An 18,452-nucleotide genomic window follows, 5' to 3' on the forward strand; every position below is an offset into this window, starting at 1 on the left:
TCGTGCAGATAACCAACAATTTACGACGTTTGGAATGAGACTAACGTGAGGTAAAAATAAATAAATCATTAATCAGAAGACTATTGATCAGATATGAAAATATCTGAAAGGTTATATTGGGAAATTATAACTTTGTCATCTGACTACTTTCCCTGGTGCCCTCGAATTCATAGTTAATTAGTTACGTTATAACTCAGTTGATCGCGTAATCCCTAATTACAGGAATCTTTGATAAAAACTATAAGTCTTCAATTTAATGATAGCAAAGACACGACACAGGGTTGTCAATAATAGTGAAACATGTTTTTGAAAAAAAAAAAAAATCTTGATTACAATTATTTTTCTTTTGAACAATTTTAATTCAATTAAAGGTTAAATTCATATGATATTTTGAGTGTAATATCAAGCTGATAAACAACAATGACATTTTTTCACAGCCTTTTTTTGTTCAGATTTACCTAGGGTGCCAATCATTTAGGAGGACACTGTAGTAAAGTTAAGCATAGTATATTATAGACTGAGTATACCACATATTAAGACCACGTTCCTAATATTGAGTTGCACCCCATGTTGACTCCAATGCTTCCCACAGTTGTCTCAAGTTGACTGGATGTCCTTTGGGTGGTGGACCATTCTTGATACACACAGGAAACTGTTGAGTGTGAAAAATCCAGCATCGTTGCAGTTTTGACACAAACCGGTGCGCCTGACACCTACTACTATACCCCGTTCTAAGGCACTTACATTTTTCGTCTTGCCCATTCAGCCTCTGAATGGCACACATACACAATCCATGTCTCAGTTATCTAAAAATCCTTCTTTAACCTGTCTCCTCCCCTTCATCTACACTGATTGAAGTGGATTTAACAAGTCACATCAATAAGGGATCATAGTTTCACCTGGATTCACCTGATCAGTCTATGTCATGGAAAGAGCAGGTATTCCTAATGTATTGTATACTCAGTGTAGTATAGTATAGTGTAACATAGCATAGTTTAGCATAGCATAGTATAGCATGGCATAGTATAGCATAGTACAGCATAGTGTATGGGGTATAGTATAGTATAGCATAGCATAGCATATTATATCATTGAATAGTATAGCATAGCATAGTAAAGCATAGTATGTGACTATACTGTATCTTTAGCACTGTATGGGGATTGAATCATCTTGCCGATCAGTCTGTAGCAGCAGTCTCAGTGCTAACATTAGTAGTGTGTTTTAGTAATCACATCTACCCCCGTTGCTCTTTATCCTGATGATCTGAGAGGTCCTACAAAAGCTTGCTGTTGCACTCCATCCCCCCTAGCCTTCCAGCAGGGATTGAAATAAAAATACTTTTTGTGAAATGAAAACAGATAGCCATCTAACCACCCCTGGCCCCTCAGGTCCAGCTCAGCTCCCTCTCCGGACCCTATCCCCTCAGTAGAAACACACAACAATGCACATCTCCATACGGAACACATAGCACATTTCCTAATAGCTTTCATCTCCCTCACCTCCAACATTTGTTTTTTAATATTTCCCACAGCTCAACAATTGCAGTTCAATAGTTTGACCTCCCTCCTCTCTGCTCTCTCCCCTGCCTCCCTCCTCGCTCCCCTCCCTTCCTCCTCTGTTCTTTCCCCTTCCTCCTCTCTGCTCTCTCACCTCCCCTCTCTCTACTTTCTCCCCTCCCTCCTCTCTCCACCCTTCCTCCTCTCTACTCTCTCTCCCCTCCCTTCTCTCTACTCTCTCTCCTCTCTGCCCTCTCCCCTCCCTCTGCACATTCCCTCCTTCCTCACATCCCCTTCAGACTTGGCTTGAAAACGTGCTCAGTAAGTGCCTGGGGCTGTCGTGAGTTTTTCTGTTGTGATGTTTACTCAAACAGGCAAAGCCATAGCTATGAGCTGAGCTCTTTGAAGCCATCTCAGTATGATTTACATATATAATGATGTATCTTATGTTGGAAAGAAGAATACGTGGGCCCTGTCGGAGGGAATGATGAGAGGTCTAGTGGGACAGGAAGTAGAGGAAGTGGAGAGGACAGTCAGAAGTTCATCCCATTGAGGTCAATACAGAGGTCTATACTGACACTATAAACTGAGGCACCGGAGAGCTGTGGGGTCAAAGGCCATTCATGGTGGAATGGGGCACAGCTGGCCAGAAGAGAAGTGCTGAGGTGGGTCAGTAGGGGAAGGGGTCCAGCGGGGGAGAAAAGGGGGTCAGTAGAGGGGGGGGGCTCCTGGGGGAGTTCATGGTTAACTGGTAGAGTGAAGGCCAGGTCACACTCCTCTTGAAGGGGTCAATGACACCGTTTAGTCTCCTTGGAGACACACACAAACAGAAACATCTGGACCCTCTTCACCGCTGTACACAAACAAACAGTGAGAAAGAGAGAGAGAGAAAGAGAGAGAAAGAGAGATGGTGAGTGTGTGTGTCTGTATATGTGTGTGTGAGAGAGAGGGAGAGACAGAGAGAGAGAGACTCCTGGTGTTAGTCTCCACAATTCAGAGGTTAAATGCCTGCTCTTCGCAGATTACCTATGCCTGCTATCACCCACAGCACATGACCTACAGCAGAGCCTGGACCTGCTAGAGCAGTACTGCCAGACCTGGGTCCTGGTAGTAAACCCCAAAAATACTAAAATAATGACTTTCCAGAGAAGATCCAGATCTCAGAGAATTAGACCAAAGTTCTCAATTGGTAGAAAATATATAGAGTACTGCACAAACTACAGTTACCTAGGTTTAAAAATAAGCTCAACTGGACACCTTAATGAGGCAGTGAATGAACTGAGAGACAAAGCACACAGGGCATTCTACACCATTAAAAAACAAATTCAAATGGAAATACCTATTCAAATTTGGCTAAAACTAATTGAATGTATCATTGAACCAATTGCACTTTATGGCAGCGAGGTGTAGGGTCCACTTGCAAAACAAGATTTCACAAAATGGGACAAACACCCCATTGAAACCCTGCATGCAGAGTTCTGTAAGATTCTCTTACATGTCCAGAGGAAAATTACAAACAATGCATGCAGGGCAGAATTAGGCCAATATCCACAAATAATAAAAACTCAAAAAAGAGCAACTGGTCGTGGTGTTGAGTTCACAAACCTGTTCTACTAACACACTGAAGCCTCAGGACCAGAACATCCAATCAATCAGAATAAAACAAATTACAACACAGTCAAAACAAAACTACATTGCTTATTGGGAAACACAAGCACAAAACAAAATGCAGTGCTATCTGGCCCTAAATCAACAGTACACTGTGGCTAACTACGGTGTACTGTCGAGAGAGAGAGAGAGAGAAAGAGAGAGAGAAAGAGGGAGGGGGAGAGAGAGAGAGAAAGAGAGTGTGTGTGTGTGTGTGTGTGTGTGTGTGTGTGTGTGTGTGTGTGTGTGTGTGTGTGTGTGTGTGTGTGTGTGTGTGTGTGTGTGTGTGTGTGTGTGTGTGTGGGTGGGAGGGAGGGAGGGAGGGAGGGAGGGAGGGAGGGAGGGAGGGAGGGAGGGAGGGAGAGAAATAAAGAAAGAGGGTGAGAGAGGGGGAGAGAGTGAGAGAGGGTCATGCTCAACATGAGCTCCTGATATATTTCATATTTTTTTGTTTTTAGAATGAGATAAACACTCTAATCGAAAAAGAATTCCAGACAAGTAGTGATGAACAACAACTCTATTCATTCAGAATAGAAAGAAAAGTAACTTTGCGCCTCAAGTTAAGACGTTTTGACTCTAGCTAGCTAGCTACACAACAAAGACCTAGCCAGCAGACTAACAAGCTAGCCAGAAGAAACGAGCTAGAACAAACATAGCAAGGGGAGTTAATACAACTACATCAAATGACCAAACTGAGTGAGTAAACCAAAAAGGAGCACGGACTAACTTTAAACATATCTTCTGTTTTTTTTGTGTGAGGATTTGTCACTCTTTTCGCTGGTTTTTGAACTAAATTAGCGCCAGCTAGCAACAGCAGCAGACAAACAAATCGGTTGCTATGACAACAGGGGCAGCAGAACAGCGCAGCAGCAGTAGCAGAGCCCACAGGCACCATGTCCCCACTCCCCCTCAACGCTGAATCCATTCTCTACCCTAAAGAGGCCAAAAATGACACAATGAGGAAAGCTTTTAAACAGAAACTACTAAAGGGGAGGCCAGAAACACTTTTTGCAGACCTCTACAAAAACAGTGACTTGAGTCTTGAGCATGGCACTCAGCAGTGTGCTCTCACTACCCATCCATAAAGAAAGAGGGAATCTGTAATGGGTGGAAGCTGAAAATCAAAGAGACAGACGACCCTGACAGCACCAACCTCTACAAGACTGGGACTGTCATGGTGCAAGGAAACATTAGGCTGTTTGAAACAGACTTTCAGACCATTAAGGAGAGAGCAGAGAGAGAGAAGGACACCACCAGTGACATGCCCTCCCACAAGACAAACTCCACCAGCACCACCCTCACCCCTACTATCCCCACCCAAAAAGGCACATCCAGCACCTCTCTTCCCACCATAGTGGAGGACACGCCCCAGGAGGAGAGCGAACCCCTCAGTGCAAAGCAGGCTCAGGCCCTCCTCACCACCATGGCTGCCACAAATTCAAATTGGCTATACTCAAACTCTTCAACATTAAAATACTGCAGGTATTTTCCCCGATATTTGGAACCAGGGATTGATCACACCAATCTATAAAAATTGAGACAAATTTGACCCAAATAATTACAGAGGAATTTGCGTTAACAGCAACTTGGGGAAAATTCTCTGCAGTATTATAAATAGCGGACTACATAATTTCCTTGACGAACACAACGTCCTGAAAATTATCGTACAACAGACCACAACAGACCACATTTACACCCTCCACACTCTAATTGATAAATAAGTAATCAAAACAAAGGCTACTACTCTACTCGTGATTTGTAGATTTCAAGAAAGCATTTGATTCAATTTTTGTTATAAACTAATAGAAAGTGGTATTGGAGGGAAAACATATGATTTTATTAAATCAATTTACACTAAAAACAAATGTGGGGTTAAAATTGGCAACAAGCAAACAGACTTCTTCTCTCAGGGGCGGGGAGTGAAACAGGGCTGCCCAATAAGTCCAACACTATTTAACATCTACATTAATGAATTGGCAAAAACATTAGAAGAATCGGCAGCACCTGGTATCACCCTACACAACACTGAAATCAAGTGTCTGCTGTACGCAGATGACCTGGTGCTGCTGTCTCCCACTAAAGAGGGGTTACAGCAGCACCTAGATCGTCTTCACAGGTTCTGTCAGACCTGGGCTCTGACCGTTAACCTAAAAAAAACTAATATAATGATATTCCAAAAAAGGTCCGGAAATAAGGATGACAAATATAAATTCTATTTGAACACAGTTCTATTAGAACACACCAAAAACTACACATATATCTAGGACTAAATATCAGCAACACAGGTAGCTTTCACATGGCTGTGAATGAGCTGAGAGACAAAGCAAGAAGAGCATTTTATGCCATTAAAAGGAACATCAAAATCGAAATTCCAATTAGAATCTGGCTCAATATTTTTCAATCAGTTATAGAACCAATTGCTCTATATGGCAGTGAAGTATGGGGTCCACTCTCTAATAATGAATTTACCAAATGGGACAAACATCCAATCGAAATACTGCATGCAGAGTTTTGCAAGACTGTATTGCAAGTACAAAGAAAAACTCCAAATAACGCATCTAGGGCAGAATTGGGCCAATACCCCCTCCTCATTCGAATAGAAAAAAGAGCCATAAAATTTTACAGCCATCTAAAAACAAGTGACCCCAAAACATTCCATCACACAGCTCTACAATGTCAAGAGATGAAACAAGAGAAGAGTCCCCTCAGCCAGCTGGTTCTGAGGCTCAGTTCACCAACCCAAACCAACCACATAGAGCTTCAGGACAGCCCTCAGAAAATCTGGCCCAACCAAATCATCACAAAACAAAAAGAAAAATATATCACCTATTGGAAAGACACCATAAAAAATCTAAGTAAACTTCAATGCTATTTGGCTCTAAACAGACAGTACATGGTGGCAGACTATCTGACCACTGTGACTGATAGAAAACTGAGGAAAACATTGACTAGGTACAGACTCAGTGAGCACAGTCTGGCTATAGAGACCGGTCATCACAGACAAACCTCTCTGCCCAGAGAGGACAGGCTGTGCTCACTCTGCTCCAGGGGAGAGGTAGAGACAGAGCTGCATTTCCTATTACACTGTGACAAATACTCAGACCTAAGAGAATATTTCTTTCCCAAAATTACAGCCAGTGAAAAGTGCAAAGTAATGTTGATAATATTTCCCATCTTGTTTTGTTTTGTCTTTCATACCAGGTCATGTGTCTTCTCAGTCATGTTGAGACTGGTCTACTACTGTTGCTTTAATGTATTGTTGTTCTGATTAATATTGTTGTTGTAGTTGTTGTTAATGGTAATCCCATGTCCACTACTACTATTATTATTGCTGTTGGTCCCACCATTTATTTATATATAAATATATATATATTTTATATATATATATACATATATATTTTTATTTTATTTTTCGATATGTATACTTTGACAATGTAAGTAATAATGAACTTGCCATGTCAATAAAGTCAATTGAATTGAATTGAATTGAGACAGAGACAGAGAGAGAGAGAGAGAGAGAGAGAGAGAGAGAGAGAGAGAGAGAGAGAGAAAGAAAGAAAGAAAGAAAGAAAGAAAGAAAGAAAGAAAGAAAGAAAGAAAGAAAGAAAGAAAGAAAGAAAGAAAGAAAGAAAGAAAGAAAGAAAGAGAAAGTGTGTGTGGTGGGGGGGATAAATAAAGAGGGTGAGTGTGTGTGTATGAGGAAGGTTACTTACCGAGCACAGTCAGCTCAGCAATCTCACTCTCCCTCTCTCCCACCATGTTGGTCCCGACACACACATACTTCCCAGCATCACTTTTTCTGGCATTGGTTATCATCAGCTTTCCTCCCCGGATCTGAGGAACGGGAGAAAAGAGAGAGATGAGAGGTTAGACCTTGAGAGGACAGAGGAGACACACTGTAATCAACCAGAGACAGAGGGCCATGAGGTGTCAGAGGGAACACAAAACACCACTTCTAACATTGCAAATCATTCTCTCAGTTTAAAAGCATTGTATTTCCTCACCCATGGAGTTATGAGTTTTTACACAACCATGACCAAAGGCATTCAGAGTTCAATAAAACTTAATCTGTCATGTTTGATGGGAGTATAAACTCACAAATTAATCTTAGTGATCCATGTATGTCCTGTGGTCCAAGTGATAGGAAACCAAAGTACTGTACTACTGTACTAACTGCAGCCAGCAGTGTAAAGTACTTAAGTAAAAATACTTTAAAGTACTACTTAAGTGGTGGCTGTACTTTACTTTGCTATTTAGTTTTACTTTTAGTTCACTACATCCCAAGTTAATACAAGTTAATAATATACTTTTTGCTCCATACATTTTCCCTGACACCCAAAAGTACTCTGTTCTAGCAGACTCACTATATACAGATGCTTCGTTTGTAAATGATGTCTGAGTGTTGGAGTGTGCCCCTGACTATAAGTAGATACATAAAAAACACAAAAATGGTGCCGTCTGGTTTGTTTAATATAAGAAATTGAAAATTATTCATACTTTTACTTTTGATACTTAAGTATATTTAAAACCAAATGTTTTTATACTTTTTCTCAAGGAGTAATTTACTGGGTGACTTTCACTTTTACTTGAGTCATTTTCTATTAAGGTATTATTACTTTTAATGAAGTATGACAATTCACTACTTTTTCCACCACTGACTGCAGTACCTGTCCAGCCATTCTATGCTATTCTCATTCCACCTGTGGTTTGTATGGCTTTATCAGAATGTCTGCTCCTGCTCAGGGCTAGCCTGGCCAAAAATAATTTCCTCAAACCTACAAAGCCTACAAGAAGAACAAAAGAACGCACACACACACTCAAACACACACACACACACACACTCTAAAAGTTGTGTTTTGTGTCCAGGACCAGGTGAGTGTGATGGCTGTTATTTCCCAGGGCTTTGATTACAGGCCAGGGGAGGTGCTTTGTTCTCGGGCACTGGGTGAGGCAGCCCGGCCCCTCTCAGGTCCTTGTCAGGCCCCCAGCCCCTCTCTGACAGCCATGCCAGTCAGAGTAGCAGCACACAATAGAAGGGGGAACCACTGATCTGCCTGCTCCAAGGGGACTTAAGGGTTTAAGGGTTACACACCTCAGCCCACAAGTCGGCAGACTCCGGACCCCCACCCCCAGGCCTGTAACAGATCCCTTTATTAGACTGAGGTGTGTGTGTAAGTGTGTAGGTGTGTGTGTAGGTGTGTGTATGCGTGTATGCGTATGTGTGTGTGTGTGTGTGTGTGTGTGTGTGTGTGTGTGTGTGTGTGTGTGTGTGTGTGTGTGTGTGTGTGTGTGTGTGTGTGTGTGTGTGTGTGTGTGTGTGTGTGTGTGTGTGTACGTTGGGGGTGTGTGTACATAGGGGGAGTTGAAGGGGGTAGTCCCACACAGCATTGCGAAAGAGCTCCAAACCTGCTGCCTTTCACTGGCTGACTTCAGTCAAACACACTGCTACACATGTATTCACTTTATGACACACCATGTAACATCTCACTAAATCTAATTTACTGTGGTCAACACTCCATGTGTGGCTGCGCTCTGCACTGTAGGTGATCTAAAAACAGGTATCACTGGCATGTGGAGAACAGAGCCTCACTTTAATTATGACACAGCAGCCTAATGAAGAGTGACACCTTGTTCATTAGTAAAACAATCCACATGACGTCTGCTAGGTAGGGGAATGACAGGTTCTAAGAACAGGGGAATTCAGAAATAGAATGTCAGAAGGTTCTCAGTGGAACAACCCATCACATCGGTGGTGTGTAGACTAACAGTTCATCTGGGAGGAGTAGAGACAGGGAGAGGCCGTCTAAATGCCACAACCCCTCCATTTAACTAAGCCAGCCAGAGGAAAGACAAGACTCCTCCAGGGACACCTCACCTCCACCCTACTCCCACACCGGACACATTCCTCTGGGTTCTGAGGCATTCAGGGGCCCCTCACGCCCTTACTGCTAGTTTAATATGAATCATTAAAACAGCCTTTAAATAGAAGACAAGGTGAAGCGAGCGGAAGGTAATGAAAAGGGTCACACTGGTACTATAGAGACCCAGGGAGTTTCAACTGTCATTATGTTACTGTTTGTTTGAGGGACGGCTTAACAGCTAAAGCACTTGACCCCTCACAAAGGCCCAAGGTCAGGCCAGGTCAGACCACGCAGGGCAGGGAGAGGGAGGTGGACTGGAGGTCCCATAGGTCTTCGACATGAGGATCCACTTTAGGGCCAAAGCACTCATCAGTTTTCCCACCTCTGTGTGGAGGTGGCACTTTACCATTCTGCTCAGGCATATTTGAAGGGCCTGGGCAGAGGGGGCCTCTGGAGTGGCCCAATCTGAATGGAGAGACCTTCCTTTCTCTCTGCACCTCTCTGTGTCTCTGCACCTCTCTGTGTCTCTGTGTCTCTGCACCTCTCTGTGTCTCTGTGTCTCTGTGTCTCTGCACCTCTCTGTGTCTCTGCACCTCTCTGTGTCTCTGTGTCTATCACCTCCACAACACAGGGGACTGCTGAAGGCAGCAACAATCTAACCATTATCCTCCATCACAGGATGGCTCTATCCCAACACCATCTTTTGTCTCCCGTCAGTTGGTAATGCTGATAGTGTGAAACCCCATTCAGCACGCGTTGTGGCGTTGTGGCGGCATTCGTGCTGCATTTCATTTTCCAGGCTGTTCATCACTCTCAACTACTAACGCACAGCACAACATGTCTGCAGTCTGTCCCAGCACTGACTGATTCCCTCCATACACCAACATCGGTCAAGTTCAGCCTGAAACTGTTGAGCTGGATGCCTTTTTGTTCAGTTCCATTATCAAGGCCCTCAACACCCTGAACAGACCTGTTTTGCACAGGAGTGACACATGCCTCCATCTGCTCTCAGCGGAGTAGTGGCTTGACAAGAAAAAGACACTTGCTGTCGTCTGTCTATTGACTGGGGGCTGTGTCATCACAGGACGCAGGGCTAACATAGATAGGAGGAGCCAGGGGGCAGGGCTAACATAGACCCATTTCATGAAGCTCCCGACGAACAGTTCTTGTGCTGACGTTGCTTCCAGAGGCCGTTTGGAACTCAGTAGTGAGTGTTGCAACCGAGAATATATGATTTTTACGCACTATGTGCTTATGTACTCGGCGGTCCCATTTTGTGAGCTTGTGTGGCCTTCCACTTTGAGGCTGAGCCGTTGTTTCTCCTAGACATTTCCACTTGACAATAACAGCACTTTACCGGGGCAGCTCTAGCAGGGAAGAAATTTGACGAACTGACTAGTTGGAAAGCTGGTATCCTATGACAGTGCCATGTTGAAAGTCACTGAGCTCTGCAGTAAGACCATTTTACGCCAATGTTTGTCTATGGAGAGTGAATGGTTGTGTGCTCAATTTTATACACCTGTCAGCAACGGGTGAGGCTGAAATAGCTGAATCCACTCATTTGAAGGGGTGTCCACATACTTTTGTATATATAGTGTAGATAAGAGGAGCCAGGGAAGGCAGGGCTAACATAGATAGGAGGAGCCAGGGGGCAGGGCTAACATAGATAGGAGGAGCCAGGGGGCAGGGCTAACATAGATAGGAGGAGCCAGGGGGCAGGGCTAACATAGATAGGAGGAGCCAGGACCAGCTGCTCTTTCCTCTTCTTCATCCTGTGATGTCTGATGTCTTTGCCTCTCTGATGTTTATTAGCCTCCCACGTTTCATGTCTCTCCTTTTTAACTCACACTCATCCCAGCCCATCCCGGTTCATCCCAGTCCAGCCCATCCCAGTTCATCCCAGTCCAGCCCATCCCAGCCCATCCCAGCCCATCCCAGTCTAGCCCATCTCAACCCAGCCCAGGCCAGCCCATCCCAGTCCAGCCCATCGCCGCCCATCCCAGTCCAGCCTATCCCAGCCTATCCCAGTACAACCCATTCCATCCCATCCCAGCCCAGCCCATCCCAGTCAAGCCCATTCCATCCCATCCCAGCCCAACCCATCCCAGCCCAGCCCAGCCCAACCCATTCCATCCCAGCCTATCCCATCCCAGTCTAGCCCATCCCAGCCTAGCCAATCCCATCCCAGTCTAGCCCATCCCAGCCCATCCCAGTCTAGCCCATCGCCACCCAGCCCATCCCAGTCTAGCCCATCGCCGCCCAGCCCATCCCAGTCTAGCCCATCGCCGCCCAGCCCATCCCAGTCTAGCCCATCGCCGCCCAGCCCATCCCAGTCTAGCTCATCCCAGCCCATCCCAGTCCAGCCCATCTCAGCCCATCCCACACACCGTGACGCAGCCCTCTTAAAATACAGCACCGCGCATCGCTCTGCTTTCGATTGGCATTCACATATCGGCCATGATCACTGGACAGTAATACACAGCTATGATCACTGGACAGTAATACACAGCTATGAACACTGAGCAGTAATACACACCTGCTCCGCTCTGTCCTCAAACCACCTCTCCAGAGCCTCTGATTGATGAGGTTATTGTTTCCAGGTTGTTGAACAGTGTGTGTGTGTGTGTGTGTGTGTGTGTGTGTGTGTGTGTGTGTGTGTGTGTGTGTGTGTGTGTGTGTGTGTGTGTGTGTGTGCGTGCGTGCGTGCGTGCGTGCGTGCGTGCGTGCGTGCGTGCGTGCGTGCGTGCGTGCGTGCGTGTCAGCCTGAATGAGCCGGAGAGTGAGTGTGTAGCTGGGAAAGGGTCAGGGGAGGGGCATTATGGGCCAGGTGTCTGTGAGTGAAGCAACCCTGATGACAGGAGAGAGAGAGCAGGCTTTGTTCTCACACAGGGATTAATGACAGGTCCCAACAAAGTTACAGTGGTGCACAGACACACGAGCACACACACAAACACGCACACAAACACACAAAACACACACACACAAAATACGCAAGCGCACACACACACGCACACAAACACACAAAACACACACACACAAAACACGCAAGCGCACACACACACACACAAAACACACACGCACACACACAAATACGTAATGTTTTGCACACGCAACCACAGCCAATAAACTGGCTCCGAGGTTGATGCAGAGGCTGTGTGCTTATCAGTAACTGCTGGCTGAATTCAGAGACAGATATGATTTGATTCAATTTCCACTAGATTATGCTCTTTCAATTATGCTGTGAAACTGCCAGGCGCTTCTTTTTTAATGTTCCCCCAGTGCAGCAAGTGGGTGTCTGAGGGGCGGAGGATGGGCTCTCACGCTGTTCATCAGTTAGAGCTGTGAATAAATAGACCAACACCCTCAGCCAGTGTTCAGCCATGTCAATAGTGCTGAACACATCCATGGCTGGGTGTTCTGGGCTGAGGATGAAGCTGTATAAGCGGCATGTAGCAGAAACAGCCCAGAGAAGAACACAGTGTCATGATAACGCACAGAGGAGGGAAATGCTTCTAATTATAGCTAATTGTCTTTAAGTAAACATAGTTGCAGCTTGCTGTTAATTGTCCTAATCAGACCATACTGAAACATTGGCCTTACTGATCTCTTCAGGGCCTGACTAATCATCCTTACTGATCTCTTCAGGGCCTGGCTAATCATCCTTACTGATCTCTTCAGGGCCTGACTAATCATCCTTACTGATCTCTTCAGGGCCTGGCTAATCATCCTTACTGATCTCTTCAGGGCCTGGCTAATCATCCTTACTGATCTCTTCAGGGCCTGATCTCTTCAGGGCCTGGCTAATCATCCTTACTGATCTCTTCAGGGCCTGGCTAATCATCCTTACTGATCTCTTCAGGGCCTGGCTAATCATCCTTACTGATCTCTTCAGGGCCTGACTAATCATCCTTACTGATCCCTTCAGGACCTGGCTAATCATCCTAACTGATCCCTTCAGAGCCTGTCTAATCATCCTTACTGATCCCTTCAGGGCCTGACTAATCATCCTTACTGATCTCTTCAGGGCCTAACTAATTATCCTTACTAATCTCTTCAGGGCCTGACTAATCATCCTTACTGATCCCTTCAGGACCTGGCTAATCATCCTAACTGATCCCTTCAGAGCCTGTCTAATCATCCTTACTGATCCCTACAGGGCCTGACTAATCATCCTTACTGATCCCTTCAGGGCCTGACTAATCATCCGTACTGATCCCTTTAGGGCCTGGCTAATCATCATCCTTACTGATCCCTTCAGGGCCTGGTTAATCATCCTTAATGATCCCTTCAGGGCCTGGCTAATCATCTTTGCTGATCCCTTCAGGGCCTGGCTAATCATCCTTACTGATCCCTTCAGGGCCTGGCTAATCATCCTTACTGATCCCTTCAGGACTTGTCTAATCATCCGTAATGATTTCTTCAGGGCTTACTGATCCCTTCAGGGCCTGACTAATCATCCTTACTGATCCCTTCAGGGCCTGGCTAATCATCCTTACTGATCCCTTCAGGGCCTGATCTCTTCAGGGCCTGGCTAATCATCCTTACTGATCTCTTCAGGGCCTGACTAATCATCCTTACTGATCCCTTCAGGACCTGGCTAATCATCCTAACTGATCCCTTCAGAGCCTGTCTAATCCTTACTGATCCCTTCAGGGCCTGGCTAATCATCCTTACTGATCCCTTCAGGGCTTACTGATCCCTTCAGGGCCTGACTAATCATCCTTACTGATCCCTTCAGGGCCTGGCTAATCATCCTTACTGATCCCTTCAGGGCCTGATCTCTTCAGGGCCTGGCTAATCATCCTTACTGATCTCTTCAGGGCCTGGCTAATCATCCTTACTGATCTCTTCAGGGCCTGGCTAATCATCCTTACTGATCTCTTCAGGGCCTGACTAATCATCCTTACTGATCCCTTCAGGACCTGGCTAATCATCCTAACTGATCCCTTCAGAGCCTGTCTAATCATCCTTACTGATCCCTTCAGGGCCTGACTAATCATCCTTACTGATCTCTTCAGGGCCTAACTAATTATCCTTACTAATCTCTTCAGGGCCTGACTAATCATCCTTACTGATCCCTTCAGGACCTGGCTAATCATCCTAACTGATCCCTTCAGAGCCTGTCTAATCATCCTTACTGATCCCTACAGGGCCTGACTAATCATCCTTACTGATCCCTTCAGGGCCTGACTAATCATCCGTACTGATCCCTTTAGGGCCTGGCTAATCATCATCCTTACTGATCCCTTCAGGGCCTGGTTAATCATCCTTAATGATCCCTTCAGGGCCTGGCTAATCATCTTTGCTGATCCCTTCAGGGCCTGGCTAATCATCCTTACTGATCCCTTCAGGGCCTGGCTAATCATCCTTACTGATCCCTTCAGGACTTGTCTAATCATCCGTAATGATTTCTTCAGGGCTTACTGATCCCTTCAGGGCCTGACTAATCATCCTTACTGATCCCTTCAGGGCCTGGCTAATCATCCTTACTGATCCCTTCAGGGCCTGATCTCTTCAGGGCCTGGCTAATCATCCTTACTGATCTCTTCAGGGCCTGACTAATCATCCTTACTGATCCCTTCAGGACCTGGCTAATCATCCTAACTGATCCCTTCAGAGCCTGTCTAATCCTTACTGATCCCTTCAGGGCCTGGCTAATCATCCTTACTGATCCCTTCAGGGCTTACTGATCCCTTCAGGGCCTGACTAATCATCCTTACTGATCCCTTCAGGGCTTTCTGATCCCTTCAGGGCCTGACTAATCATCCCTACTGATCCCTTCAGGGCTTACTGATCCCTTCAGGGCCTGACTAATCATCCTTACTGATCCCTTTAGGGCCTGGCTAATCATCATCCTTACTGATCCCTTCAGGGCCTGGTTAATCATCCTTACTGATCCCTTCAGGGCCTGGCTAATCATCCTTACTGATCCCTTCAGGGCCTGGCTAATCATCCTTACTGATCCCTTCAGGGCCTGGCTAATCATCCTTACTGATCCCTTCAGGGCCTGGTAAGTCATCAGCCTACTGGCCAAATGTCCAATGTGATGTTGTTGGCAGATGGTAGAAACTGAAGAGCTAGTTAAACATGAGTCAACATCTGATCATAACCAACACAGACCTATGCTTTTACTATCCTCTTCTCTGTCCATCCCTATCAAACCAAGATGGCGTAGCAGTCGGACGTGTGTTTGTCTTGTCCCGTGTAAAAAGAATTAAAGAAAATGTTTTATTTCACCTTTATTTAACCAGGTAAGCTAGTTGAGAACAAGTTCTCATTTACAACTGTGACCTGGCCAAGATAAAGCAAAGCAGTGCGACACAAACAACAACACAGTTACACATGGAAAAAACAAACATGCAGTCAATAATACAATAGAAAAAGTCTATATACAGTGTGTGCAAACGAGGTAGGATAAGGGAAGTGGCGAAATATTAACAATATAGCAATTAAACACTGGAGTGATAGACGTGCAGAAGATGAGTGTGCAAGTAGAGATACTGGGGTGCAAAATAGCAAAAAATTTAAATAACAATATGGGGATGGGGTAGTTGGGTGGGCTATTTACAGATGGGCTATGTACAGGTGCAGTGATCTGTAAGCTGCTCTGACAGCTGGTGCTTAAAGTTAGTGAGGGAGATATGAGTCTCCAGCTTCAGTGATTTTTGCAGTTCGTTCCAGTCATTGGCAGCAGAGAACTGGAAGGAAAGGTGGCCAAAGGAGGAATTGGCTTTGGGGGTGACCAGTGAGATATACCTTCTGGAGCGTGTGCTATGGGTGGGTGCTGCTATGGTGACCAGTGAGCTGAGATAAGGTGGGGCTTTACCTAGCAAAGACTTATAGACGACCTGGAGCCAGTGGGTTTGGCGACGAATATGAAGCGAGGGCCAGCCAACGAGAGCATACAGGTCGCGGTGGTGGGTAGTATATGGGGCTTTGGTGACAAAACGGATGGCATCCAATTTGCTGAGTAGAGTGTTGGAGGCTATTTTGTAAATGACATCGCCTAAGTCAAGAATCTGTAGGAGAGTCAGTTTTACGAGGGTATGTTTGGCAGCATGAGTGAAGTATGCTTTGTTGCGAAATAGGAAGCCAATTCTAGATTTAATTTTGGATTGGAGATGCTTAATGTGAGTCTGGAAGGAGAGTTTACAGTCTAACCAGACACCTATGTATTTGTAGTTGTCCACATATTCTAAGTCAGAACCGTCCAGAGTAGTGATGCTGGACGGGCGGGCAGGTGTGGGCAGCGTTCGGTTGAAGAGCATGAATTTAGTTTTACTTGCATTTAAGACAAGTTGGAGGCCACGGAGGGAGAGTTGTATGGCATTGAAGCTCGTCTGGAGGTTAGCTAACACAGTATCCAAAGAAGGGCCAGAAGTATACAAAATGGTGTCGTCTGCGTAGAGGTGGATCAGAGAATCACCAGCAGCAAGAGCAACATCATTGATGTATACAGATAAGAGAGTCGGCCCGAGAATTGAAACCTGTGGCACCCCCATAGAGACTGCCAGAGGTCCGGACAACAGGCCCTCCGATTTGACACACTGGACTCTGTCTGAGAAGTAGTTGGTGAACCAGGCGAGGCAGTCATTTTAGAAACCAAGGCTGTTGAGTCTGCCGATAAGAATGTGGTGATTGACAGAGTCGAAAGCCTTGGCCAGGTCAATGAATACAGCTGCACACTTTTGTCTATTATCGATGGTGGTTATGATATCGTATAGGACCTTGAGAGTGGCTGAGGTGCACCCATGACCAGCTCAGAAACCAGATTGCATAGCGGAGAATGTGTGGTGGGATTCGAAATGGTATAAAAATACAATATACAATATACAAAATGGGATCCAACCAATACTGTACCTCCATCAGAAGATAGCCAGCTAACTAGCTACTAGCTAGTAGTCATTGATAGACACTGCAGGTGGTCTTCACCTTTAGCTCGGTCAATACCTGCCAGTCTGCACAGCGCGCGATATCAACCCAGAGCACATCGGAGGGCTTTTCTCTACCACATCACCATATTTCTGCCGCAATCTCTGGACCATTACACCGGATCATCGCAGCTAACTAGCTGCAACCGAGTGGCTATTGTTGGCTAACGCCTCTGTCCCAAAGCAAGCACCAGTTAGCCTTGAGCTAGCCTCAAGCTAGGCTCATCTCCCAGCCAGCCCGACAAAGTATACCTGCTAATTCTTGGGCTACAATACCTCTTGTGCCAATTGGCCTGGACCCTTTATTGTCGACACGGAGCCCCACCAATTTTTTCACTGTAGAGCGCACAGTCCCGATCAACATGCCTGAGATAGCTCTTTTGTCCCACCCCCCACACATGCGGAGACCTCACCTGGCTTAACTGGTGCCTCCAGAGATGCAAACTCTCTCATCATCACTCAATGCCTAGGTTTACCTGCACTGTACTCATAAATCGGTTCCTCTAGTGATGTAGAGGTTAACCCAAGCCCTGTAGCCCCCGGTACTACATCTATTCCTCAGGCACTCTCATTTGTTGATTTATGTAACTGTAAAAGCCTTGGTCTCATGCATGTTAACCTCTCTAGGGGGTGTGGGATGGTAGCGTCTTGAGTAGCAGGCAGTTTACTTTGGGCACGCTTTTCATCCGGAGGTGAAAATAGTGCCCCCTACCCTAGTGAGGTTAACATCAGAAGCCTCCTCCCTAAGTTTGTTTTATTCACAGCTTTAGCACACTCCGCCAACCCTGATGTCCTAGCCGTGTCTGAATCCTGGCTTAGGAAGGCCACCAAACATTCAGAAATGTCCATCCCCAACTACAACATTTTCCGTCAAGATAGAACTGCCAAAGGGGGCCGAGTTGCAATCTTCTGCAGAGATAGCCTGCAGAGTTCTGGCATGCTTACCAGGTCTGTGCCCAAACAGTTTCTACTTCTAAAATCCACCTTTCCAGAAATAAGTCTCCGCTTGTTATAGACCCCCCTCAGCCCCCAGCTGTGCTCTGGACAACATACGTGAATTAATTGCCCCCCATCTATCTTCAGAGTGCGTACTGTTAGGTGACCTAAACTGGGATATGCTTAACACCACAGCCATCCTACAATCTAAGCTATATGCCCTCAATCTCACACAAATTATCAAGTAACCTACCAGGTACAACCCTAAATCCATAAACATGGGCACCCTCATAGATATCATCCTGATCAACTTGCCCACTAAATACACCTCTGCTGTCTTCAACCAGGATCTCAGCGATCATTGCCTCATTGCCTGCGTATGTAATGGGTCCGCGGTCAAACGACCACCCCTCATCACTGTCAAACGCTCCCTAAATCACTTCAGCGAGCAGGTCTTTCTAATCAATCTGGCCCGGGTATCCTGGAAGGATATTGACCTCATCCCGTCAGTAGATGATGCCTGGTTGTTCTTAAAAAGTGCTTTCCTCACCATCTTAAATAAGCATGCCCCATTCAAAAAA

At 45.6% G+C, this 18,452-nt stretch overlaps 1 protein-coding gene across 3 annotated transcripts in view; it reads right to left on the reverse strand.

Annotated features, from left to right (window-relative positions):
- Positions 1-18,452, reverse strand: part of LOC139548284 (roundabout homolog 1-like) — a 407,179-nt gene that overhangs the window by 111,250 nt on the left and 277,477 nt on the right. For all 3 annotated transcript variants that reach the window (XM_071357866.1, XM_071357867.1, XM_071357868.1), the window contains one exon: positions 6,857-6,977. In XM_071357866.1, coding sequence (XP_071213967.1) covers positions 6,857-6,977 — 121 coding nt within the window. The remainder of the gene's footprint in view (positions 1-6,856; positions 6,978-18,452) is intronic.

The sequence above is a fragment of the Salvelinus alpinus genome, chromosome 21 (assembly GCF_045679555.1).
Source record: "Salvelinus alpinus chromosome 21, SLU_Salpinus.1, whole genome shotgun sequence".
In the NCBI taxonomy this organism is placed as follows: Eukaryota; Metazoa; Chordata; class Actinopteri; order Salmoniformes; family Salmonidae; genus Salvelinus; species Salvelinus alpinus.